Source organism: Dipteris shenzhenensis, chromosome 19 (assembly GCF_047967505.1).
Source record: "Dipteris shenzhenensis isolate YYH24624 ecotype China chromosome 19, Dip_SZ_1.0, whole genome shotgun sequence".
NCBI lineage: Eukaryota > Viridiplantae > Streptophyta > Polypodiopsida > Gleicheniales > Dipteridaceae > Dipteris > Dipteris shenzhenensis.
This window is the reverse complement of record NC_141614.1, coordinates 5793417-5819747: the sequence shown is the minus strand read 5'-3', so window position 1 is coordinate 5819747 and position 26331 is coordinate 5793417. Positions and strand designations below refer to the sequence as shown.

The 26331-nt window shown below is 44.1% G+C and overlaps 1 protein-coding gene across 6 annotated transcripts in view; it reads right to left on the bottom strand.

Moving 5' to 3' along the window:
- The window catches only part of AGB1 (GTP binding protein beta 1), a 69414-nt gene that overhangs the window by 7248 nt on the left and 35835 nt on the right, over positions 1-26331 (bottom strand). For all 6 annotated transcript variants that reach the window (XM_087390527.1, XM_087390528.1, XM_087390526.1 and 3 more), the window contains 4 exons: positions 25302-25720; positions 24659-25016; positions 4899-5012; positions 4671-4774 (listed from right to left, as the gene is read on the bottom strand). In XM_087390527.1, the coding sequence (XP_087246653.1) occupies positions 4739-4774; positions 4899-5012; positions 24659-25016; positions 25302-25720 (927 nt within the window). In that variant the 3' untranslated portion in view covers positions 4671-4738. The remainder of the gene's footprint in view (positions 1-4670; positions 4775-4898; positions 5013-24658; positions 25017-25301; positions 25721-26331) is intronic.

The window sequence follows — 26331 nt, the reverse complement described above, 5'->3', positions numbered from 1 at the left end:
TTTTATTGCTGCTTTTAAGGAAAGTTTGCAGCAGTAGTATTGGTACAGGGACTCTTTGGTCCGATTTTCTTCTTTCGACGACGACCTTTAGAACCACCCTGTGACAACCACCAAGTGCATCTTTGTCGCACGACAGTATCGTCTTAGGTCTTCGCGGCGGCGAGGATGTAAGTTTATTGTGGCAAATCTCCTTTTAATGGTCTCATGGGAGACCACTATAATAGAATAATCGTCACACCTGGTCAGAAAAAGATGGAAACTTGGATTGCGACAAAATGAAGTCCTCATTATATGCTTCCAAAGTTTTTCCCATCATGACTTGTCTTTGAGTTTAAAGAAATTTTCAAACTCATCATGTTCCTTTGAGAACTTCTCTATGAAGTTTACCTTGAACACAGCCCAAGAAGGAAGTGCTTCTGATATCATCTTTGAATCTTAGAACCAAATACTTACATTATCATGCAAGTAAGCCTCCACAATAGTAACACAATGAACTTCCGAATAGCTCGTGTGCATCCCAATGAGTAAGCCAGGATTGCATATACTCAGTCTTTGTTTCCTTCTTTTCCCAAGAAAAGGAATCACGAGAAAACGGTGGATGCCCCTATGGCACAAAGGGCATCGCAATCTATTGTAGACGATGTTGCTGCTGTTGCAAATAAGCAAACCAGTGGCTCAGATAGTTTATCTAACCATTAGTTGACTCCGGCAAAGGTAGTTGAGGAGGGGGTAACTCATTACACTGCACGGCTCACATGCCTTTACCACAAAAAGTGGGGGCTGTTTTTAGCTTGGAGGTCTAAAATCAACTCCACAATTGAGTAAAGTAAAGCAAAGTGCCAGAAGTAAAACCCAGCCCAAAAGCGACTGCATGCAGTCCCTATGCACACGCATGGCTGCCTGCAAACTTACAGCACACGCATGTAACCATGCACACTTCATCTGCAGTCCAGATACTACTGCACATAGACCTCATGCATGCCCAAAATGGGTGGACGCTAGGAATCATGTATTGTTAATACTTTCAGATGCGTGGCTTTCCAGCCTAGGCAGGCTCACACACACATTTTACTATACACGCGACATCAGACCAGAATCAGTATAGGATTACAAATCAAGACAAAAGCCTGCACGCAACCAATCATCAGCATTCAAAAGTGCACAACATGCACTTGCATCTATTTCCAGCACATGCAAACTTCGCACCTGTGCTTCTTTCCAAAATCTCTCTGGTCGTTCAGAACAGCAGCCTACTGCCTTGCTGAACCGCAACACCTTCCTTGATCTGCACATCTGAACCTTTCTAGTCTTGTCACAACCTCCAGAAACAAAGCAAGCAGTCCAGGGATGAAGAATCTACAAATTCACACCTTCCTCATCCTGTTCAAGCTTGCAAAATAGCCTTCACAGCCAATGATTCTGTTCAGCCTGACAAAAGAGGACTGAGCTCACAAATTGACTACAGCTCAATTCGCACTGCTTCACAAACGTTAAGACAACCTTCAGCTGCCATGATCACAAACAGTTCACAACCAGTGAGCGAACTCAAAATGTCCCTTCGCCATCAGGCTCCCTTCGGGAAACTCAAATCGCAATTCTTCTATCCAGATATAAATCTGCAATTTCATCAAATCCACGACCTAGAATTCTGTCAAATCCATGACCTGAAGCAAAGAGGGACTTGTACATTCCTGTACCAAATCAAAACCTCCACAATCTGCTTCGACACGCTTCATCCAGTAGAACAGATCTCCACAAAATGAGCTCAGAATCTTTAGAGAAGCCTTTGGCAACCAGGATTTAGAGAATACAATGCAATGGTGGACTTGGACCTGTGTTACAAGCCATCCCGCTGAAGAACGATGCTGCATTCTGGCTGCACGCTTAGAGAATAAGCAAGGACAATAGTCCTACGTAAATGTTCGCTTCATTCAACGTGTTTCTTATGTTTTAGTATGGGATGGCTTTGTTCACCTTTTTGATTGTATAGTGTGCAGGTTCATGTGAGCCAGGAAGCCCACAATTCGTCAAAGGGGCATAGGCAGAGACTTTGGCAAGGTAGTGCTGTAACTGTTATGTGCTATACATGGTAGTACTAAGTAATGATATAGCACTGTTATAACTACAACCGATCCTTAATAAAGAAAGATTTCAGATCTCACAATAAAAACTTGAATGCCAACTCACTCCATGTGCTTGTAGAGAGAACACTTCGGTACGGACACACACATATTCAGCCAAACAAATCTCATAAATAGAGGTGATGCCCAAGTACAAAATATAGCCAATATTATTGACAAAACCATAAGCAAACATATGCTGAGGTAAGCCACCAAAAACAGGCTCTATTTGCTGATGTTAACTGTTGTAGACCTCTCCTAGATCATTGTGTGTCCTCCATAGACTTCAGTGGCTACTCTAGGTGAGTCTGCTACTACTCTTCCTATGCACCGCAGTCCGTCTCTCCTACGATGGATAACTGTGGACTCCTGCAGAATGACTACTGTGAGAACTTCTGTTGCTGCAAAAAGCTAAGTATTGCACACATGCTCACAGTGGCGACACAAAGAGTTAATATTTTCTGAGTTTCTTTGAATTGCCAGCCAAGGAAAGAGTGTGTCTTTCTTTGGAAAACATCTTTGATCCAGTGGAGTGTATGATCAGCCTCAACTGGCTGAAAGAAAGTGTTCTAGAATGGAAGGACTCACTCTGCAGATCAAATTCTACGGCTTCAAGCAAGCAGACAGGGTCTTAGCAGCCAAGATCTGTGATGCTGTGTGCGATAACGTGGGAATTGGATGTGATCGGCATGAAGAACAGTTACAATCTTCCTCAACAACTCTCCTTTGCTCTCCAATAGTATGCTGGTCTGTACCAAGGACAAGGCTGAAACGCCTACATGGCCGACCAGCATGCCGAGATGACCAACCAACCCACAGACTGGGCCAATCCAGTCTGTACCTGCTGTACCTGTTGCTCTTGCTGTACCTGCTGCTGCTGTTGCCGTACCTCCTGCAGTACCTCCTCCACCACCCAGGTACCTGCCCAGTCCTTTTTTTGCCCTATGGACTGCCATGTGTCTTCTGAGTGCTGCTTATGTGGCAGCCTGTTTGCTGCCCACATAGCAGTCCTCTCAATATTCCTGTAAGTGTCAAGCCCCTTTGCACTCCTCTATGGGGGCTCCTCTATTCATGGAATAGGGTTTGATTTCGTATAGTCATTTTCTTTAGTATCCTATATATAATCCACACATTCTCAAAAGACACATCTTTCTTCAAAGATATTAGTGAAGAAAAAGGTGAATTCCTAGGCCGAATCAAACCATGTCCAAGCAACTCCTGAACTCATCCTGAAGTCCTGCCTCTGAATATCATCCTATTGGATATTATTCACACAGTAAGTAGGCCTATCAGGTTGTGTACTTCCACGAATTAAACCTATGGGTAGGTCTACGAGTCTCCCAGGTGGTACATTCGCAGGAACGTCTTGTAGGAACACACTGCTTAAACTGCTCCAAGAACTGCCTCCTACCCATAGAAAAACTATCCTTGTTTTCCATTTTGTCCAGCTCACATACAAAGATCAAATAAGAGCAAAGTGCATTCTTTCAAACTTTTACCTGAATATGACTGTTACATAAGGATCAAACTCCTTAATGCTCTTACCTAGATGGTAACATTGTGATCACACAGTCGCAATAAACCTATCTTTGCATAAGGCTGTATCTCATCGAATATCACATCAATCTTTGCAAATGGCCCCACAATATAAAGCCCTTGTGGTCTAACTAGGCCACATATGAACTCAAAACTTGCTACTGAAAGCAAATAAGAACTGAGAGTATGAATGAAGCTCCCGAAGCACTCCTCGCTTGATCTATGTCTGGTACTACACTGACAGACGTGACAACAGCGGTGAATCAAAGAGAGAGAAGCCTGTCTTAACATGTCCCCATATGCCTTGACAAGAACATGAGCTGGATTATCCTCATCTATCATTAACTGTATCTTTGTTGTTCCATTTTTAGCCACTGGTTTCACCAGTTTTTGCCCCTTTTTTCCCAAGCAAGATAAGGACACTCTTACAACGGTACATAATCACTCCATTCCAGTATGACAAGGATCTTTGTTTCAAGACACTCTGACCATTCACATGCAGATTCCAGAATCTTTCAGCATATGTGTGATATGGGTATTAGAATGCATGAGTAAGGTGAGCTGAGACATTATGTCTTAAGACCTAAGCCTGTGGTATCACTTAAGCCCATGTGAGAACTTGCTAACTCTTCAGTAGACTGGAAGAGTTAGGACAAAAACGAAATTCAAAGCACAAGAAAATAATTGGACATGCAAGGACTTACATAGACAGTTAACCAGGTTTGGAATGCACTGCAAGAATGTGATTGAAACAGAACATTCCAGTATGACAAGGATCTTTGTTTCAAGACACTCTGACCATTCACATGCAGATTCCAGAATCTTTCAGCATATGTGTGATATGGGTATTAGAATGCATGAGTAAGGTGAGCTGAGACATTATGTCTTAAGACCTAAGCCTGTGGTATCACTTAAGCCCATGTGAGAACTTGCTAACTCTTCAGTAGACTGGAAGAGTTAGGACAAAAACGAAATTCAAAGCACAAGAAAATAATTGGACATGCAAGGACTTACATAGACAGTTAACCAGGTTTGGAATGCACTGCAAGAATGTGATTGAAACAGAACAGCAAGAGGCGGTATCAACTTATCTCCCTCGCACCTCCAAAAGCCCAGATCTGCAAAAATAAAATAAAAATAAGTCACACAATAACTTGATCTTTCAAGGCAGGTGATTTCTTTCCAAAAGAATGATCATAAATATATACACATGAACAAAATAGACATAGAAGCTGAACCAACCTTGAGACTTCTGTCCCAACTTCCAGTGCATAGCGCACTTCCATCCGAGGACAAACCAAGGCAGCTTACGCGACTTGTATGTGACATTGGTAGGGTTTTTAGATTAGCAACCACCTGCATTCTCAAAGCCATACAGGATAACAAGAACATTAAACCCTTCAACCTTCAGACCCTTAGATATTTAATGTAATACTGTTAAGTAGGTGTATGCTAAGTCAAGCATGTAACAGAGGTTGTGCTCGTCCAGTGTGAACTAATCAATGAAGCTGTGTTGACATGCAAGTTCAGCATACTACAGTAAAGATGGCCATAAATGGGATAACCTTCACTTGACAGTAAAAATAAGTTATCACATATTCTGTTTTTTTTTTTTTTTACAGTCCACATGTCCATTAGAGGATGCTAAAGATCGCATCAAAGACTAGCAGTCTGTTGAAAGCTTGTCAACCACAATAAAAACCATTCCAGAGATAATTGCTTCTTGTCTTTCTTATCACCTAAATCATCCTTTGAAGAAGGTTTAAAGGATGCCTTTGCATCCTCGGCCTTACATGTCTTTTTATGCCCCATGTCCAAAGAAGTCAGCCCCATAATTGTAGGCCATCTTTTGGTGGTTCTAGTGATGCCCTATAGGCCACGTGGTATGTGTTGGAAATAAGTGTCCCACTAGGAGTCCTATAGAGGGCCCTAAGTGAGTTAGAATAGAATAGGCTTTACGTGTGAGTGCCATGTGGCACCTAGGGGATTATCCCATATAGATTTGTCTTTTGTACCTTGTACCTGGCCCTATATATTCAAGGGTCACATCATGAATAGTACTTCAGCTTGCTTCATTCCTCTTGCATTCTTCCCCATGTCTTAGTTTTAGTATGATACCATGCTAGATTTCTAACATGGTATCAGAGCCATGTTTCCACCTCTTCCTCTCAGCTCTCTCCTAGTTAGCCTCTTCTCTTTCATCTACCTTCTCCATCTTCAGCCTTAGTCTAGTCTAGTTCTAGTTCTATCTTAGATCTAGCTCTCTTTATCCTAAGTCATCTCTGCTCCTCATCGAAATAGCTGTCAGTACCTTTGTTCCTGGTGCGCCTCAAGCTACTAGCTGCGATTTCTCCTCCAGGGCTGTGCCCCCTTTCCTTCTTGATCGTTTTTCTGTTTCAAATCTATGAGTTGGCTGCTGGTACAAGGATCACGTGCTGCCCACAATATGGTCTCTACTATCCAGCTCGTCATTCTTTGGTGGAGGTGTCTGTTGCTGATCTATACGCCTATGTTTACTTCTGCGCACACTTGTTCCAGGCAGCGACCCCATTCCCTGCGTACCCCTATCGATTCTATGTTGCGCGTCTTGGAATCTTCATCGCCCTAGTTCGCTGATATTTTGGAGCAGCCCGTCACTCTTTCCTATCGCTATGCTATGTCTATCTACAGTCAGGCTGCGCCTCTTCCTCCCACCATGTTCTCGGCAGAATTTCGACATGCTACTCTATTGCTGGCTGGTGCCCTTATTCTGCCGCATATTTTTTCTGGTCTTCGACATCAGATGTGAGATACGTGCTACAACTTTCTGGCTGCCCACTTTCTTACTCTCCTTGGGCTGTCTATCGCCTCTTGACGAGTCTGCTGGTCGCTTCTATCTCTGATCGAGATCAGCTCGACATAGTTCTACTTCACCTTGGCCAGGCATCTCCCTAATCTGCTGCGCGACCAGATTCAGCCCAGGCAGTTTTTACCATGTTGACCGTCATCTTCAGACAGCTGCACTTCTTCCTACGCCATGTTCTGTTGCAGCTTCAGGTTATATTTCTGCCCCAGCTCCTCGTCACCGAGCTGGATGTCTCACCAGAGCAGCCCCTATTATATTAGGCTTGGCGCACAACAGCATGTTAGTAATCTGATTTATGGTGCCTTTCTTCTCGCGATATATGCTCTTCCAGGCCGTCTTATTCTCAGCATGAACATCTACCTCTGTATCACGATATGGCTGTTGCTGCTCGATTTCAGCTTCTTTCATTGATGAACATACAACTCGTTTCTAAAGAGAAGTGTCGAGCCATCTCTTTCCCGACTCGATATGATTTTTTATTGTCTTCTCCCATAATATTCTCATGGCATCCCATCATCTATTCAGTTTTCATTCTCATCATATCATCTGAACTGAATTTCAATTTTGTAAGGGATTAGACACTGCCCTTAACCGGGTAAGACCATCCCATCTCTCATTTATGGACTTGCTCTTTTTGTTCCTACCCTTGGGCACCCCCATTATGAGGAGAGCTTGCCCTTGAGGAGGGTTATGTCACAAGGTCCATCTCATTATTTTTCAGTGCATTGTCTATTGTGGTCCAACCACCACTTGTTTTATGGCACCTTCAACAGCCTTCTATCAGGAATGTCTAACAACTTCCTGAATCTCTTGGCTGTCTATCTGTCTCATCTATGTGCCTATCTTTTTGTGGTTTAGCAGCCACATGTCTTTGGCACTATCTGTCTGTTTGATCACCTCCTCTTCTGTCTGTTCTTTCCCTTCATATCTGTTAAGACTCTCCATCTGATCTGGGAGATAGTCTTTTTGAGGGATTGTCTTTGAGGAGGGATCCTATCTGTCTGATCATCTGTTTATCTTCAGATCCATTTTTGTCTCTACCCTTGAGAACCCATATGAGGATATCTCTTGAGGAGGGGTTTTGGATCGTGTCTATCTGTCATCTGTCACTATTTGTTTCTTTTGTCTCCTCCTAGTGTTCCACTTAAGGAGGGTGTTGGAAATAAGTGTCCCACTAGGAGTCCTATAGAGGGCCCTAAGTGAGTTAGAATAGAATAGGCTTTACGTGTGAGTGCCATGTGGCACCTAGGGGATTATCCCATATAGATTTGTCTTTTGTACCTTGTACCTGGCCCTATATATTCAAGGGTCACATCATGAATAGTACTTCAGCTTGCTTCATTCCTCTTGCATTCTTCCCCATGTCTTAGTTTTAGTATGATACCATGCTAGATTTCTAACAGTATGTGCCTTGTAGGCATAAGTGTAGGCACTTATAGTGTTAGTGTCTTTTAGGCCACATAGGACACTTAGTCCTATGTGACACCTAGGACACTTAGTCCTAGGTCTAGGTACAAGTACTTTGTACTTGTATGTTTTTTATTATCTAAGATTTTGACGTGACGGCTGTTCTATTACGACTTTTGCTACCTGCACTCTCTCTCTCTTCTATCCGATCCTACAGTGGTATCAGAGTAGGTATTGCTCTTGTCTTCCAGCTCTCCTCAGCCCCTGAGTCCTCCATTGCTCATTGGAAGTCTGCTGCCCTGCTAGTCGACACATCTCCAGCCTGTTCGAGGATCTTCAACTGTTGTCTAAGGCTTCCAAAGCCATTTTTGTCGCCATAATCTAACTTATTGTTGCTTCTAGCAGAGGCGACTACTTCTAGGCCCTGCTGCAGCTTTTTCGAGTCGTACAGGCGTACAGAAGGTCTGGTACCTGTTCCATGCTGCACACAGTACCTGCGCCGTACAGCCCGTACGTGAGCAAACGTAAAAATCCTACACACGTACATCGCCGTACCTGCGCGTGGAAACATACCTGCACACGTACATCGCCGTACCTGTACGTGGGAACGTACCTGCTTCAGTACTTTCGTACCTGAGTTCAATACTGCGCGTATATTGTCCGTACATCGTACCTACGCTGTGCACCGTATAGCGTACAGCTTCCGTACAGCGTACCCGTTCCGTACGTCACCGTACAGGGGTCCGTACAAGTTTCGTACAGTTGTGCATCTCGCATCCGTACAGCCGTACATTGGTTCCCGTACTGTTCGGTACGTCACTACAGTACCTACGTTGTACATTGTACTTGTTTCAGGATTTGATTCATTGTGCCACATCATCACTCAGGACATTGAGTCAGATTTTTTAGACATTGAGTCACTTCTGCAAGACATTGATTCAGATTTGCATACATTGGGTCACATTTGCAAAAATTTCAGCAAAATTTGGGGCTTTTCTGTATTTGCCCTCTTTTTGGCCTATTTGCCCTCAATAAATTCCTGTCACAGTCACATTTGGGTCAGATCTGCATTTGCCCTTTGATTTGGGTCTGAAGTTTGCAGATATTTGCTGTCATTTTTTGGGACAGCCAGCTTTGGGTCAGATCTGCATTTGCCCTTTGATTTGGGTCTGAAGTTTGCAGATATTTGCTGTCATTTTTTGGGTCAGCCAGCTTTTTTGCAGTGATAGCCTTGAGGCTTTTGGGTTTTCAGGTCTTTTTCAGGGTATCACATTTACTATGGCTCGGAACAATCAAGATTTATTTGGAGTTCTTCGTGAAGATGATAAGTTGGATGGCACCAACTATCCGATGTGGTCTTATCTCTTTCTTGTTGCAAAGCATTTGTGGAATATTGTTTCTGGGGCTGATCTGAGGCCAGCCAATGCTACAGTGGTTGCCTCTACTGCTGGTCCTTCTGCAGGGGGTACTCCTCCTGATGCCTCTTCCTCTAGCACTCCTGCTGCTGCTCTTCCAACTCAAGAACAGTCAAGATGGGATGCAAGGGATGCAAATGCACATTCATGCATTGCTTTATCATGCAAGAGAATCATTATTCCACACATCCGGTCTTGCAGGACAACAAAGGATGCTTGGGATAAATTGGCTTCTCTCTATCAGATTCGCAATGAAGCTCGTGTTGCATATTTGAGAAGGTAATTACAGGAAGTCAATATGAATGAAGGTGAGTCAATGGATGCATACTTCACAAAGGTCAAGGACCTCATGGAACAGCTTGCCAACATTGATGAGGTGGTGCCAAATTCACAGCTTGTCAGTACCACATTGAATGGACTGCCAGATACATATCAAGGGTTTGCTACAACCCCTCGATTAGTGGCCATGGGTAATCTAGACCACTATTCTTTTGATCAGCTAGTTACTTTGCTTTTGCAGGAAGAGCAAAGTAGAGCAAACAGACAAGCCATTATTCCTGATCATGCATTTGCTTCACAGCAGACAGGAAGAGGCAAGGCTTCCAAGCCTATGGGCAAGCCAAAATCTGCGCATAGCAGCTGCAATTCCTCCCATGCATCTAAAAATACAGCAGATAAGGCAAAGAAAAAAAGATGCAACTATTGTCGCAAGCCTGGACATGACATTTCAGAATGCAGGAAGCGCATTGCTTCGGAGAAAAAGAAAGCAGGATTGACAGTTAATGCCTCACATGCTATTGAATCCCATGAGCCAGCAGATGCTTCACATGCACATGCTCTTCAGGATGATTGGGCATGGGCTGTCCATTGCTCATTTGATCCCTCCAAAGCTGATGCACTCTTTACTGCTAATGATGCTCAGTCTTGGTACTTTGATAGTGGTGCTTCCAAGCATGTCACATCTTGCAGACAATTGTTTCATTCTCTAGCTGATGCACCTCGAGGGGGACTGTTACATGTGCTAATAATGCTTCATATGCTGTAAAAGGAGTTGGAGATGTGCAGCTCACATCCATTTCCAGCCATCCTATCACTCTGACAAATGTTCTTTTTGTGCCTAGCATTGAAGTCAACTTGATTTCAATTTCAGCAATTGCTACTTCAGGTTTCAGAGTAGTTTTTTGATGGCTACAAATGTCTAGTTTATGATTTTCGTGATGACAATGCCATAGTTCTCACTGGCACTTTACAAAAAGGGCTTTATCACCTTGATCATCATCCAGCTGCACTTTCTATTGAAGCATTGGCTATTTCAGATTCACAACTTGCTGAAACTCATCTTTGGCATGAGAGAATGGGCCATCTTAATTATAGAGCTCTTGCAAAGCTACATTCACAGCAGATGGCAAATGATGTACCTCACACTCACACAGTTTCCAAACATGTGTGTGAGGGTTGTCTTTTGGGTAAAATGCATCGATTTCCTTTTCAAAAGAATTGTCCAAAACTCTCACAAAGGAAATTGCAGCTAGTACACAGTGATGTATGTGGCCCAATGAGGACAAATGCCATTGGGAGGTATAAGTATTGCATGACTCTCATTGATGATTTCACAAGATATTGCTGGGTATATCCTTTAAAGGCCAAATCTGAAGTTTTCTTATGCTTTCAGAGATGGCTGAATATGGTTGAGAATGAATCAGGAAGCAAGCTTGTCACCCTCAACACAGATAGGGGGGGTGAGTATATGTCAAAGGAGTTTGATGCATTTCTGTCCTCACGGGGCATTATTCACTCATGCACTACTCCTTACACTCCTCAGCAGAATCCTGCTTTTGAAAGAAAAAACAGGTCCACAATGGAGATGGCCATATGCATGCTCAAGGCCAAGTCTTTGCCCAATAAATTTTGGCTTGATGCAGTAATGTGGGCCAACTATGTGCTGAATAGATCACCTACACGGGCATTGAAGACTATTACACCTTATGAAGCATGGAAAGGCAGGAAGCCTTCACTCTCACACATGAGAGTTTTTGGGTCTCTTGCATATGTTCACGTATCATCTCAGCTGAGACATAAGCTTGATGACAAGGCAATCAAATGCATATTTATTGGTTACAGCCAGGAGAGCAGAGGGTATCGGTTATATCAACCAAATACTGGGAAGATTATTGTCAGTAGAGATGTGATCTTTGCCGAACATTCAGCTTCTCCTCTTGTGGACTGCAAAGCAAAGCCAGATGTTGACATGTTTGATGCCTTTGAATCTTGGTTACCTCTGCCATCATCAGAAGAGGATTTTGAGCAGCAACATGAGCCTCCTGCAGGCCCTCCACTAAGCAATAATCAGCCACAACCTCATGCTGATTTGCAGGTTTCTCTTCCGGCACAAAATGATCCCACTACTCATGATGCAGTCATTGAAGAAAGAGCTGTCAATAGACAGCAAAAGCAAGTTCCCAGATGGCTTCTTGATACATTGAGGGACAGCAAACAAGATCAGCCTTTTGCTGCCCGGACAAGATCAGGGAATAGACAGCATGGTCACTTTCTTGAGTTTGCACTCCTTGCTACAGCTTGCAATGAAGAGCCTGTGTGCCATAAAGATCCTTTTGACAGCAAAGAATGGATGGATGCAATGAAAGCTGAGTTACAATCTATTGCCAAAAATGACACATGGGAATTAGTAGATCTCCCTCCCGGCAAGCATGCCATTGGAACGCGGTGGGTCTACAAATTAAAAAGGAAATCTGATGGCAGCATAGATCGATACAAAGCCCGTCTTGTTGCAAAAGGGTATGCCCAACAACAAGGCATTGACTTTGAGGAGACATTTGCTCCCACATCCAAGATTACTACCATTCGATGTGTCATCCCATCATCATTGGCAAGTGCACCAACTTGACATCAAGACCGCTTTTGCAGGCACCCAGGGCATGGTATGCCAAAATTCATGCACACTTACTATCCCTTGGTTTTCAGAATAGTCCCACAGAACCCACTCTTTATGTCCGTGGAAGTCGATCTGATTTTTTAGTGCTGATTTTATATGTGGATGATATGCTCATCACGCGCCCAGATACTCAGCAAATTGCAGCTTTCAAGGCTGATTTGCAGCAGATTTTTGACATGTCAGACATGGGACGGCTCCATTATTATTTGGGCATTCAGTTTGCTCATGTTGAGGGGGTATCATGATGTCTCAGTCCAAGTATATTGGACAGCTCCTCGATCGTTTTCAGTTTGAGGATTGCAAGCCAATCTCTACTCCAGTGGACCCTGGCTTCAAATTCTCAGCTCATGATGGGAGCCCACCATGTGCTATCACTCTTTATCAGCAAGCTGTTGGATGCCTTATTTATTTATGTCACACCAGACCTGACTTGCAATATGCAGTATCTCAGCTCAGCAGATTCATGCACATGCCAAGTTCACAGCATTGGCAGGCAGTGAAGAAAGTCTTCAGATATCTCCGAGGCACTCAGGATTTAGCCCTCTTCTATGGTGATCAGGGTTCACTTACCATGCATGCTTACACGGATAGTGACTGGGCAGGATGTTCCGACACCAGAGTGTCACATACTGGCAATTGTTTTTTGCTTGGCAATTCATGTATCTCTTGGCTCAGCAAGAAGCAACCAACAGTTGCCACGTCTAGCTGTGAGGCTGAGTACAGGGCAGCTTTCGCCACTACAGTAGAGTGTGTTTGGCTTCGACAGTTACTTACAGATCTTGGTATTGGCCAGACATCCTCCACTATTGTCTACACTAACAGCCAGAGTGCTTTGGCCATTGTGCGTAACCCACTGTTTCATGCGCGTACCAAGCATATTGAAGTTCACTATCATTATATTCGGGAGCGGTTGTCAACAGGAGACATAGAGTTGTCCTATCTTCCCACAGAGGATAACATCGCAGATATGTTTACAAAGGCACTTCCTCGTCCCAAGTTCAAAGTCTTCCGATAGGCTTTACACTTGGTTCCCTTTGTTACATGATCTGACATTCCTTGTACATTCATAGGTGGCTATATCCTTTTGGATGAACATGTGCCACCATGACCAGAAACTACCAGGTATTCTGAGACGTTTCCAGAGTACTTCAGCCCATCCCATGGAGGGGGGTTTGTAGGCCATCTTCTGGTGGTTCTAGTGATGCCCTATAGGCCATGGTATGTGCCTTGTAGGCATAAGTGTAGGCACTTATAGTGTTAGTGCCTTTTAGGCCACATAGGACACTTAGTCCTATGTGACACCTAGGACACTTAGTCCTAGGTCTAGGTACAAGTACTTTGTACTTGTATGTTTTTGGTTATCTAAGATTTTGACGTGACGGCTGTTCTATTATGACTTTTGCTACCTGCACTCTCTCTCTCTTCTATCCGATCCTACAATAATAAAATCCATGGCATTATCTGGTGTTAAAGTACTAAGTGACCCCTTTCGAAGGGTCCAATGCTTGGACCTAGCCGGACTTTGTTTGCTAGCTCATTTTATAACTTGGGGTCACAACATTTCTCTCACCACAAGACAACCAACACTAGGAAGTTTTTATTGGGGGATTAGACCATTTTGTTGGAATTAAAGCCTATTGTCCCACTTGTAAACCGCCATATGAGGAGAACACAAAGACATGATACCAATGTAGGATTAGGGGGTTTGAGAGTCTATTATGTGTACATCAAGTTTGGATGTCACATGGCCGGATCTAGGTGGAGGGAATCATCCACAAGCAAGTATGCAGGTAGCACTGTAGGCGCCACATGGGCTGCCACACAGTCCAAGACTTGGGGCTGGCAATGGAGAGGGCATATCTGTATGGAAGATACAGCAGCAGGTACGCGCTGTACAGAGGAAGTTGAAGGTCCTCCTGGAGCATCCAAACTGGCAGAAGACCCATTGCAAGGTGCAGTCATGGTGGCTGCCGTAAAGGACAGTGCAGGTCCCGGAGAAAGGTCAGAATGGTGGGCTACTGCAGGGCCAGAAAGGCTACAAGCTGGCCAGCTGATTTGGAGGGCTCGAAAGGCTGCAGCAGGGCTGGAGCAGGAGCGTGCGCACAGGCAAAGGAACAGGACAATCCCTGGAATGACAGGATGCAGATTGGAGGCGGCCTTATATAGGCCTGGTCTATTTGGGTCAGCAACAGACTTGCTCGGCCCAGTCTATGCTGGTTGGCTGGATCTACAGACTGGGTTGGCCACAATCTGTAGCTGGTTGGCTGGATCTACAGACTGGGTCGGTCAGTCTAGGGGGCCTGGAGCCCTCTATAAAAGGCCTTTAGGAGTCCAGACTGGAAGCAGCCCTCACCTTCTAGAGCAGATCTTGGTGCATACGTACAGCCATAAGGAGATCACATGTATGTAGGAGGGTGCTGTCCATGGAGCTTGCACTACAAATGGTCACTAAAGCTCACTAAGGAGCACGCAACTTGAGGAGTGCAAGGAGAGAAGTAGGAGAAGCGTTTGTGCTCCCAAGAAAGAGGTGCTTCAGCAATCCTACTCAATCCTTGAGCCTAGATACTTGCATTATTACGCCAAGTATGCTTGCCTCCAAACCTTTTCGTTGCATCACAAGCCTTTGAGTTTGAAGAAATTTTCAGACTCATCAGGCTCTTTCAAGAAATGCTTTGTGAATTTTTCTTTGAACTCAGCCCAAGAAATGTTAGAAACATGGTGAAGAGGTGGAGAGAGAGAGAGAGAGAGAGAGAGAGAGAGAGAGAGAGAGAGAGAAGGTTGGGGTGTGAGGAAATGATACTCAAATGAAGACACAATGAAGGCTTTCATTCATTCATCAAGTATGACATGACACGTGAAGTACAAGCCTTATATAGGCTACTCACTCACACACTAGCACCAAGTGCATAGGATAAGTTCCATAGTGACACGTGGCACTCACACACATGAACTAGTACTAAAACTCCTAGTACTACACACCAACACATCACATCACCACACTCTTTGGCTATGATATCTCCAACAGCCCCCTTCAGAGCAAAGAGTGTGAGACCCAACACGCAAGAGTAGACCGATCCCCCCTCCACCACAATACTACAAAGAGCAAGTCCAACTATCCGACACCTCCCGTGTGATAGCGACTTCTCAGTCAGCTTGCGACCGGCAAGGGCAAACCATCACTTGTCACCCCCCTTACTCTGAACTGGGTGGTCAATACCATCATACCAAAGTAAAAAACCATACAATCATTTTTGGGGGACAACCCAGGGCAGAGTACCCTTATTGACTCCAAATACATTCAGTTTAGAGGGACAACTCAAGGCTGAGAACCTTTAATGACTCAACATAAACACACATAGCATAAAGGGCTAGAAAGCCCAATCCTCGTCGTATGGGTCCTCATTCTCAAGAGAGAGGCCGTGAACCTCTGCTCTCTTCATAAGGACAGCCATCTTATCTTCGTCATTTGGCGCACTTTCAAGCTTGATCACTCAACTCAGCACTCTCTTCCATTTTCAAATCATAAAACTTGAGCTTCAGAAAGACTTTAGAGTTGGTGATTTTATTACCAAACAATGTCTCGAGGCCATCCCAAATCTCCTTAACTATTGACTTGAAGTCCACATGATGGATAAGCAAGCAAAGACCAATGAGGGCAATGGCCTTAGCATCATACTGCTTCGAAATCCTTTGGTGTTGTTGATCAAGTAATTTAACCTTGTCATCCTCAACATCCCAAACACCTTCACGCATAAGAAGCAGCTGCATCTTGGTTTGCCATGTGGGAAAACCTTCCCCTTTGAGCTTCTCCATGAGCAAAGACTGGAAGACAATGAAGTCATGATGGCAAAGACCTTGATGAAGGCGACAGCAAGCCCGAGATGCAAGGAGGCAAAAGAGAGCCAAAGGAGTGCTCCAAAATGCAAAGCAGCTGCTAGAGCAGCTCCAAGATGAATGAGAGGCAAGGAGCAGCCCCGAAAATGAGTGTGAAGGGGGCGGCTCTGCAATAGTAACCCCAAGACAGCTCACAAATGCAAGCAGCTGCTCCAAAAATAGGTCGAAGAGGCCTCCAAATGACTAGAGAATCTGCAAACACTGTGCGTGAATGGACAGTTCTGCTGCAGCGGTGAAAACCCTAAAAACGGGAATGAAGATGCTCTGAAATGGCTCACACGTGCAAGCCTAGTATGCTCCAAAATGCACACAGCTCGTGGAGAATGCTCTGAAATGCAGAGGCTGGCCTCCACGCAGCACTTGCAAGGGCTGGAACGACTCGAAGATGGAGGTTATGGTGCTGGAACTGAAGGATGAGGGAGTGAGTGAGAGCAAGAGAGATTGAAAGTGCAGGAAGCTTGGAAGCTGAAGACGTAGTTGCAATAGAATAAAGTGTAAAGAGCACAACACAAAGTGAGAAGGATAAGGTTTTGTCCTAGTGACAAAACCTTAGTAGTCACTAACCATAGTTAGTGAACTAACTGTAGTTAGGGGGAAAAACCTCTTAGTGAGGGAAAAGTGCCCCTAACTAGCTTATTATATTACATTGGTCACTGCTGAATTATATCTATAATTCTAACACCCCCCTGCAGTGCCAATGTCATGTACAAGGCTGATCAATCACCAAACGGATATAAGTTCAGGGCACTGCGAAATGCCTCAAACTTCTCACGTGGTGGCGCTTTGGTGAAAATATCTGCAACGTTGTCATGTGTGGACACAAAGATCATACTGATCTCTCCTGCATGCAACTTCTCTCTGACGTAGTGATAGTGAACCTCAATGTGCTTCGTGCGAGCATGAAACACTGGATTCTTTGCCACTGCAATGGCACTCTGACTATCAATGAGAATTGGAGAAGGACCCTCCAAAGACAGATGAAGATCAGCAAATAAACGTCTCAGCCAGACACATTCAACTGTTGCTGTGAAAGCTGCCCTGTACTCAGCTTCACATGATGAGGTAGCCACTGTAGATTGTTTCTTGCTCAGCCATGAAATGCAAGACTTACCCAAAAAGAAACAATTGCCACTAGTGGACTGCCTAGTGTCATAATCACCAGCCCAATCTGAATCACTGTAGGCATGCATCTGCAAGTCACCCCCCCTGCGAAATAGTAAGCCAAAAGACTTGGTGCCCTGCAAATAACGGAAGATGCGCTTAACTGCCTGCCAATGCATAGTTTTTAGGCTGTGCATGTACCTGCTCACCTGAGATACTGCAAACTGAATATCAGGTCTAGTGTTGCAGAGATATATGAGGCATCCAACAGCTTGACTGTAAAGTGTGGCATCAACTGATTCTCCTGCAGCATGCATTGTGAGTTTCAGCCCCGGTTCCATAGGAGTAGATATGGGCTTACACTCTTGCATGTTAAATCTGTCCAAGAGTTTCTGAACATACTTGGACTGAGACATAACAGTGCCACGTCTCTCATGAGAGAATTGGATCCCCAAATAAAAGTGAAGCAGCCCCAAATCTGACATGTCAAAGTTGGTCTGCAAATCAGCTTTGAAATCTGCAATTTTTTCTTCATTGGACCCTGTGAGCAGTAAGTCATCGACATAAAGAAGGATGACTAATATTTCCCCCCCATCCATCTTGATGTAGAGGGTGCTCTCAGTAGGACTATTGTGCAGCCCCTTGCTGGTCAGAAAGGCATGTATCTTAGCATACCATGCACGAGGGGCCTGTTTCAGCCCGTATAAAGCTTTATTGAGTTTGCAGACTTGAAGTGCATTTGCTGTAATTTCAAAGCCCGGAGGTGGTTTGACATACACCTCCTCCAGCAAGTCCCCATTTAAGAAGGCTGTTTTTATGTCCAACTGATGAACATTCCACTCAAAATGGGCAGCCATTGCAATTACTGATCGGATGGTGGTCATCTGGGATGTAGGAGCAAATGTCTCCTCATAATCTATGCCCTTTTTCTGAGCATAGCCCTTAGCAACCAGCCTGGCTTTATATCTGTCAATGGAGCCATCTGGCTTCCGTTTGACTTTAAATACCCATCGTGTGCCAATAGCATGTTTACCCTGTGGCAAGTCCACAACATCCCAAGTCTGATTTTTTGCAATGGACTGCAACTCATCGTGCATGGCATTCATCCAATGCACATTACCTTTTGCTTCTTCAAATGTGGCAGGCTCCTCCTCATCAAGGAGAGTACCTGCATATGCTGATTCCACTGAATTAGCACCTTCCATGTGCCTTGCTGCACTGCGAGTCCTGCCAGGTAACGGAGCATCAAGTTTACTCTCCCTGAGAGTCTGTAACAGCCAGTTTGGGACTGTTTTTGCTGCATGTATGTCTGCAATTTCTTGCTGCACCACTTGTTCCACTACCTGTGGAGGAGGCAAGACATCCTGTGGCGGAACTGAAGCATTTGAAGGTTGCTGTAAATTCTGATTTGGATCAGAAAAATCAGCAGGGGAACCCAAAGCAATGGGTAGCAACCCTTGAAAGACATCTTCTGAAGATGAAGGCATTTGAAAATCAGCCTGAGTGTGAGCTGAATTTTCAGAAAATATCACATCTCTACTTACAATGATTTTGCGCGTAGCAGGATTGTAGAGACGATACCCCTTGCTTTTTGCACTGTATCCAACAAATATGCATTTGATGGCTTTATCTGACAATTTGTGCCTAAATTCAACTGGCACATGTGCATAGGCAAGGCATCCAAAGACTCGGAAGTGATCCACTGAAGGCTTCCTGTCATTCCAGACCTCAAAAGGAGTTTTTGTTTTTAAAGCCTTAGTGGGAGCCCTGTTCAAAATGTAATTGGCACACATCAAACCCTCTAACCAGAATTTATGAGGCATGTGTTTGCTTTTCAGCATACATCTGTCCATCTCCATGAGGGTTCTATTTTTCCTCTCAGCTTTGCCATTTTGCTGAGGGGTCAGCCTGACTGTGAGCTGATGCACAATACCCTTTTGCTTGAGGAAAGCATCAAATTCTGCAGATAGGTATTCCCCAGCTCTATCCGTGCGTAATGTCTGTATCTTGAGTCCGGTTTCATTTTCAACCATGGCTGAAAAGTGTTTAAACACTGTGAACACTTCAGATTTCTTTTTCAGCCCATAAACCCAAGTAAAATTGGAGTAGTCATCAATAAATGTGACAAAGTAGAGATGACCACCCAATGACGGAGTCCTCATGGGACCACAGACATCACTGTGTATAAGCTGCAATTTGCGAACAGCTTTAACTGAACCATCCTTCTTGAAGGGAAATCTATGCATTTTACCTAAAATGCACCCTTCACAGGCATGTGGAGGAGGTATCTCAAGAGGTGGTAAGGCATCAACCATTGAAAATTTCTGAAGTGTCATTAAGCTATTGTAATGCATGTGGCCATATCTGGCATGCCATAATTCTGCATTTTGCATGGCAGCTGTAGGGGTAGAAATTGCCAAAGCATGGGCTGCTCTTTTCTCAAAAATATCAAGCTGAAAAAGCCCACACAGCAGAGTACCAGATAACATTAAGGCATAGTTAGCTTCCCTGTCTCGGACAGCACATTTGTCATCCTCAAAGATGACCTGAAATCCCCCTCTGTTAAGAGTGGACACTGAAAGGAGATTTTCGGTTATGCCAGGCACATATAAGACATCAGAAAGTCTGAAAATTGAGCCATCAGTTGCAGTGAGCTCAACTTCTCCTGTGCCACGTACTGAATATGAGGAGTTGTTGGCACAAGTGACTTTCTTACCAACAGGAGGTGGATGCAAGGAAGTAAAAAGACACTTCCTAGAAGTGATGTGCTTGGATGCACTGCTGTCAAAATACCATGTGTTCAGTGTTTCATTAACACTGAAAGCAGATGCATCTGTAGAAGAGTCAAAGCTGCAAGTCAAAAATGCATATGTATCATCACGGCAAGAGGCTGTACTATCCCGAGCATCTGGAACAGCCAACCTAGAATCAGAAATGCAAGATAAAAAGGCATAATCTTGACCAACAAAGTTGGCTGCAGCATCCCCACTGTCAGATGCACAAGGGGCTGAATCTGAAACAGCCATTCCTGAGCTGTTTTTCTTTTCTTTTGCAATCCTTTTCCTGCATTCTGCTATGTGATGACCTGGCTTTTTGCAGTAGTGACAAAAACCCTTCTTTTTGGGCTTACTTGCATCACTTTTAGCCTTTTGTGAAGGCTGTCCTGACCCACTGGAAGGCTGATTTGCTGTTGTCTTTGCCTGTCCCTTTGTTTTTTATTTAAATTTTGAGAGCATGGCTTGTTCACCTGCACGTGAAGCCAAATTTTTCCTGGTCTGCTCTTCCTGAAGCAGAAGTCCTATCAACTCATGAAAAGAGAGAGGATTTGCACCCCCCCTCAATGATAAATTCAGCGAAGTGTGAAAGCTGAGATAAGACTCAGGAAGAGAATTCAGAGTGGTTGTAATCATCTCTGAATCAGGAATAATTTCATCTATGTTTAACAACTGCTCTCTGAGATCCTGTAGCTTTGTGAGGTGGACTGACATGGAGTCACCCTCCTCCATATGTGTATTGCTCAACTCTCTTTTTAAGAAAGATACCCTGGCATCATTCCGTGCTGCATACATGCTTTCCAAAATATCCCACGCTGCCCTGGAGGTCTTACACGACCGGATATGCGGAATGATTGATCTTTTCACTGAAAGAGAGATGCATGACAAGGCTAAGGCATCCCGTGAATCCCATCTCTTTTGCTCTGGAGTATTGACTGTAGCTGCACCAACAACTTGTCCTGCAGCTGCACCCTGTGCACGACCTCTTCCACCTCCTTGCTGAGGAGGGGTAGCAGGTGCAATATCTGCTGGTCGGATTTCATCCCCATTGACATAATCCCATAAATTGCGAGAAATCAGAATATTACGTACCATGAAACTCCAGAGGGAGTAGTTGGTACCATCCAACTTGTCTTCCTGTGAAAGACCACCGAACTGGAACTCATTCTGATTTTGATGGGCCATATCTGAGAAAGAGATTGAAGCAGATACAAAGCTGAATTCCCTTACTGGGAATAAAATGCACAACTCCCAAAAACACAGCCAAGCACGGGCTGTATATGCAACTTAGATTTCTGTACTTGAGCTGTCAGAAATCTGTCCAAGCATCAAACACTCTCCAAAATCTGCCAAAAGTGTTCCAAACACTCCAAGAAAGGCAGTATGTACTGAATACTCCAAAAAATGCTCTCCCAACACAAAAGCCCCAATTTGTGGCTAGAAATTGCAGCCAGAAAGGGGCAAAATTACTAAAAGCCCCAAATCTGCAATTTTTAAACAAAAGCCCCAAATTTCAGACTAGATCTGCAATTTTGCTCCAGATGTAGTTCCAAACTTGCACAATGATTGCAATGTCTGCAATATGCAAAATGCCCCAAATGTACTCCAAAACAACTGCACCAAACTGTAGTTTTCTGCAGGATGAGCCTGTCAAAGAACACCCGAGGCTGACAGCAACTGGTGTAGATCTGCACGTACAGACTGTACGAACTGTACGGTAAGTGTGGAACAGACCGTACAATACGGGAAGCAAGAGCTGTACGGGACTGTACGGTTAACCGTACAGTCTGGCGACGATGTACGGCTTTGAAGTGCGGAGCTGTACGGTAACCTTGTACGGCTTCCTGCGCAGGTACGTCGAGCAGATACGGGAGCTGTACGAAAAGCAGGTACGGATATTGTACGGCGCGCAGGTACGGGAGCAGAGCGCTGGTACGGTGGCAGATGGCGACACGTACGGAGCTTGTACGGCGATGTACGGTGGCAGATGGCGACACGTACGGAGCTTGTACGGCACTTCACGATGTACGGGGAGCAGGTATGTACGGCGCACCTGTACGGTAGAATACCGTACGATTGTACGGGCTGAAGCTGGACGGGGAGGTTGGAGCAGAATAGAGCAGGGAGCACGGAGCTCTTTAACCTTGCTCTGATACCAAATGAAGGATGAGGGAGTGAGTGAGAGCAAGAGAGATTGAAAGTGCAGGAAGCTTGGAAGCTGAAGACGTAGTTGCAATAGAATAAAGTGTAAAGAGCACAACACAAAGTGAAGGATAAGGTTTTGTCCTTAGTAGTCACTAACCATAGTTAGTGAACTAACTGTAGTTAGGGGGAAAAACCTCTTAGTGAGGGAAAAGTGCCCCTAACTAGCTTATTATATTACATTGGTCACTGCTGAATTATATCTATAATTCTAACAGGAACTGCATGGGAGTGGCCGACTATGCTGTAGAGACCCAAACAGAGGCAGAAAACAGCTCTTGAACAGTCCGGTTGGAGGCGGCTATGAAGAGGCAGGCTATGGAGAAGCTGAGTGGGCACAAAGGAGAGCAAATGGGCTGCAGGACAGAGGCGAAATGAAGCTGGGCTGAGGCAAAAATGAGCAGAGCTGAGGCGGCTGCAGAAAGATAGGTTAGAGCAGAATTAGTGTTTCGGATAAGGGTTAGGTCTAGGATGGCGTGGCAGCTATGGCAGGGTGAACCTGCTCTGATACCATGTTAGAAACATGGTGGAGAGAGAGAGAGAGAGAGAGAGAGAGAGAGAGAGAGAGAGAGAGAAGGTTAGAGTGTGAGGAAATGATACTCAAATGAAGACATAATGAAGGCTTTCGTTCATTCATCAAGTATGACATGACAAGTGAAGTAGGGACAAAGGAATGGAGAGAAATTGAGAGAGAGCCATTGAGTTAGAAAGAGAAAGCAAGGAGCTCAAGTAGATTAGGAGGGACAAAGTGTCAAATAATATGTTACTATAAATGAGCAGGACTGAGGGGTATATAGTTCTCCCCCTCATCCTCCTTTTTCGCCCTCTCTTACTAAGATGGCCCCTAGTGCTAACCCCCCTGACTTTCCTTGTTCATAGCAAACAACCAATAGGGTCATGTGCTTGGGCAGAACTTGCTTGCGATACTGTATATTTGGCTATCTACTTGTTGAATTACAGAATTGAGCAGATAAAGAACTTGCAATTCCATTTTGACGCTAGAAGAGTAAAAATTGTAAGCTTGGTATAAAGACCTAAGTTGAGCTTACAGCTTCTAAAAGGAGGTCCACAAACAAATTCAGCCAAAAGAAGTTTGATAGGTGCGTTATCACTTTGGACATATATGGAAATCTACACTTTTCTATCCACTGTCACTTTCCATCAGCTGGATACTTTAAAGACGGCTTCTAGGTACCAACTCACTGTGTTTCCTGTTCTCCAAAGCGGACAAATCCTTCGCTCAACAAAGGCTGTGGTGCACCCAATTTAGTAACATTCTGTGTTCAATAGTCAAACGTAGCATCCAAGCAGGAACAGACTCAATCAGAGTCTCTAGCATCAACAACATATCGATTCTACCATGTCTGCCCCTTCATGGCTTCCAGTACACAGATATTCACCTATAGCTTTGCACCTATCCAGTAGCACCTATGATTCAACCCCTAGCCAAGATGAGCAATGGCTCAGATCACTCTCCTCCCAAAAAGGGGAAGGCTCTAGTGTCACAAGAGGCTGCCATCCTATACCCTCAAAGCCCAATCGGCAATGCACATAAACCTACATATGGGGCATAAGCAGGTACTCATGCTGCTTGAACCTAGGAGTCTTCACACTTGCCCTCAAGGCCCACTCAAGACTACCCTAAGTTTCCATCCCGACTTAACAACCATAGCACTTGCTCACTGTCCATTGTTCTCAAGTCCCATTCCTAGGGCAAACACCCTTGCAGAGGGAAAAACTTAATCACTATCTTATGCAACAGCTACTAAAAATATTTTATGGTCTAATTCAAGCAAGAAACTGAAACAATAAGATGGAACTACATGGCTATCATGATTGCGCTTTAGCATCATCTTCAAATACAACATGAAGCATACCACAGTAGCGGGGTGTGCACATGAAGAAGTGCAACCCAAAGAGGAGAATATGCCCATTACCAAAAAGGTGAAACCTAAAGTACAAATATTGACAGATTTGTACCATTTTGAATGACAAGATCCCTCATGACAGCTCCTTGTCATGCCCCATCATGAGAAGTCTTGTCCTATACCAAAGTCAAACCATCAATCGATATACCTTTGTAAGACTAGAATATATCCAATCGTATGAATTCAAATCGTACAAAGTCAAACCATCCATCAATGCCTTTTATATAAGAATATAACCCTTCCCTTGCAACAATTGGATGTAATCCATCTTTATGACAGGAGTTCTGACAACTTTAGAAAGCTAATGCATGCCCTACTGTAAGATAAAATGCATACTATTATCTATTTACTTATCATTAATATACACTGAATCATACAGATTGGTAGCAAAAGGCAAATCCAAGAACCAATTGAAGTGGTTTTCCAAAACCAAACATAAGATGCAATGGCTAGCAGCAGATATATGAACAAAAGAATTCCTACCTCAGCTGTAATAGTGTCCCATATATAGCAATCTGCATTTGAATATGCCGCAAACAGAAGACGGCCTGAGTGTGAGAATGCAACAGAAGTCACAGCTGCCCTTTGACTACCCAGATCGGGTTCCCTGTATACTTGTAGCTGATGCCCCGTACGCGTATCATAAATTCTGCAGGTGCCATCATCAGACCCAGTTCCAAACCTTAGGCCATCTGGAAAGAAGTGCACAGTGTTCACATCACTCTCATGACCTTGATAAATTTGTGCTGCTCTGCTGGGGATCCTTGTGTCCCATAAGCGCGCCGTGCGGTCACATGAACCCGAGACAAACAAACGTGAATTTGCAGTGCTTATAGACAGGCTGCAAGCACAGCAGAATTAGCACTTTTTAGCTTCCTTTACTACTTAAGATGCAAGCCACTAGCTGCTGTGGTCAAGAATATATAAACACCCATATAACATCTCAGCTCTGTCTCCAAAATACTAACAACTACCTAAAAGGACATCATCACAGATACAGATAATAGCCCAAGAATGGAACACATCATTGGCAACTCAGCTTACATTTAGCCTACTAAGTCAGACAAGAAGAAGGACTAGGGTTGCTGCAGGACAGTGGACAGAGCACTTTTTCTTGGAAAATCACCTCATTACATCTGCAGTGTGACCAGATGGCGCATCCCCACCAAACACAGACTTTCTTTGACAAGTTTCCCACTCCCACAGAGCACAAGTGTGATCTCCAGAGCTTGTAATAATCTGTGAATCTGAATCTGGAGAAAACTTGCAGCAAGTAATGAAACCTTTGTGCCCCATTAATGTTTTTGGAGCTGGAAGATCCTGTTCCTGCTGAGAGTTCAACACATAGACCGAGCAGACACTGTCTAGCCCTCCACAAGCTATAGCCTGGCCACTAGGAGAGAATGCGCATGTCATCACCCAAGAACAAAGTAATTTAATCGCATGTGTCTTTTGACTTGTCTGAGCATTCCACACAATAAGATAGCCATCTTGTGAAGCACTTACAATTCGATCCCTTTCCCCTGACCAATCTAGAGAATATATCTGAAAAAAGAGAAACAAAAATACCAAAAACAGCCATTTAAAAATCCAGTACCATTGCCATTCGATCAGATAGTATCGCAAAATACTGAAGGCTGTCAAACAGCCATTTAAACATCCAGTACCATTGCCATTCGATCAGATAGTATCCCAAAAAATTGAAGGCTGTCCTTTTTAAGCATTCCATGCAATGTTGATTGGAAAGTAAATGCAGGAAGAAGGCCTAACAGAAATATTAACTATTTATCCTTGGAAAGAAAGCATATCCAATTGATGTTCATTCGTGTACAGCATGTAAACTCTATCACCATGATCACCAAACTTGTGGACAATTAATCAGAACTTCTATGCACCAGTGAGCATATTAAAAGAATGTTCTGAAAACTAGAACAAAAAGATAGTCATAAGAAATTGTGGATGAGGAGACCAAGGACACGAGCAGAAAGCAATGCTGGGCAGTGCCATGACCTCCTGCAACTTGCTACAATAACTCCTAGCCAGAATCACCCTGTCCAGATGACTCGCTCGCCATTCAGAGCCGCTAAAATTGCCACTACGTCACCCTCTACAGCAGTGATTTCTCGAGGGTCTTATAACCTAGTTGACACAGGATA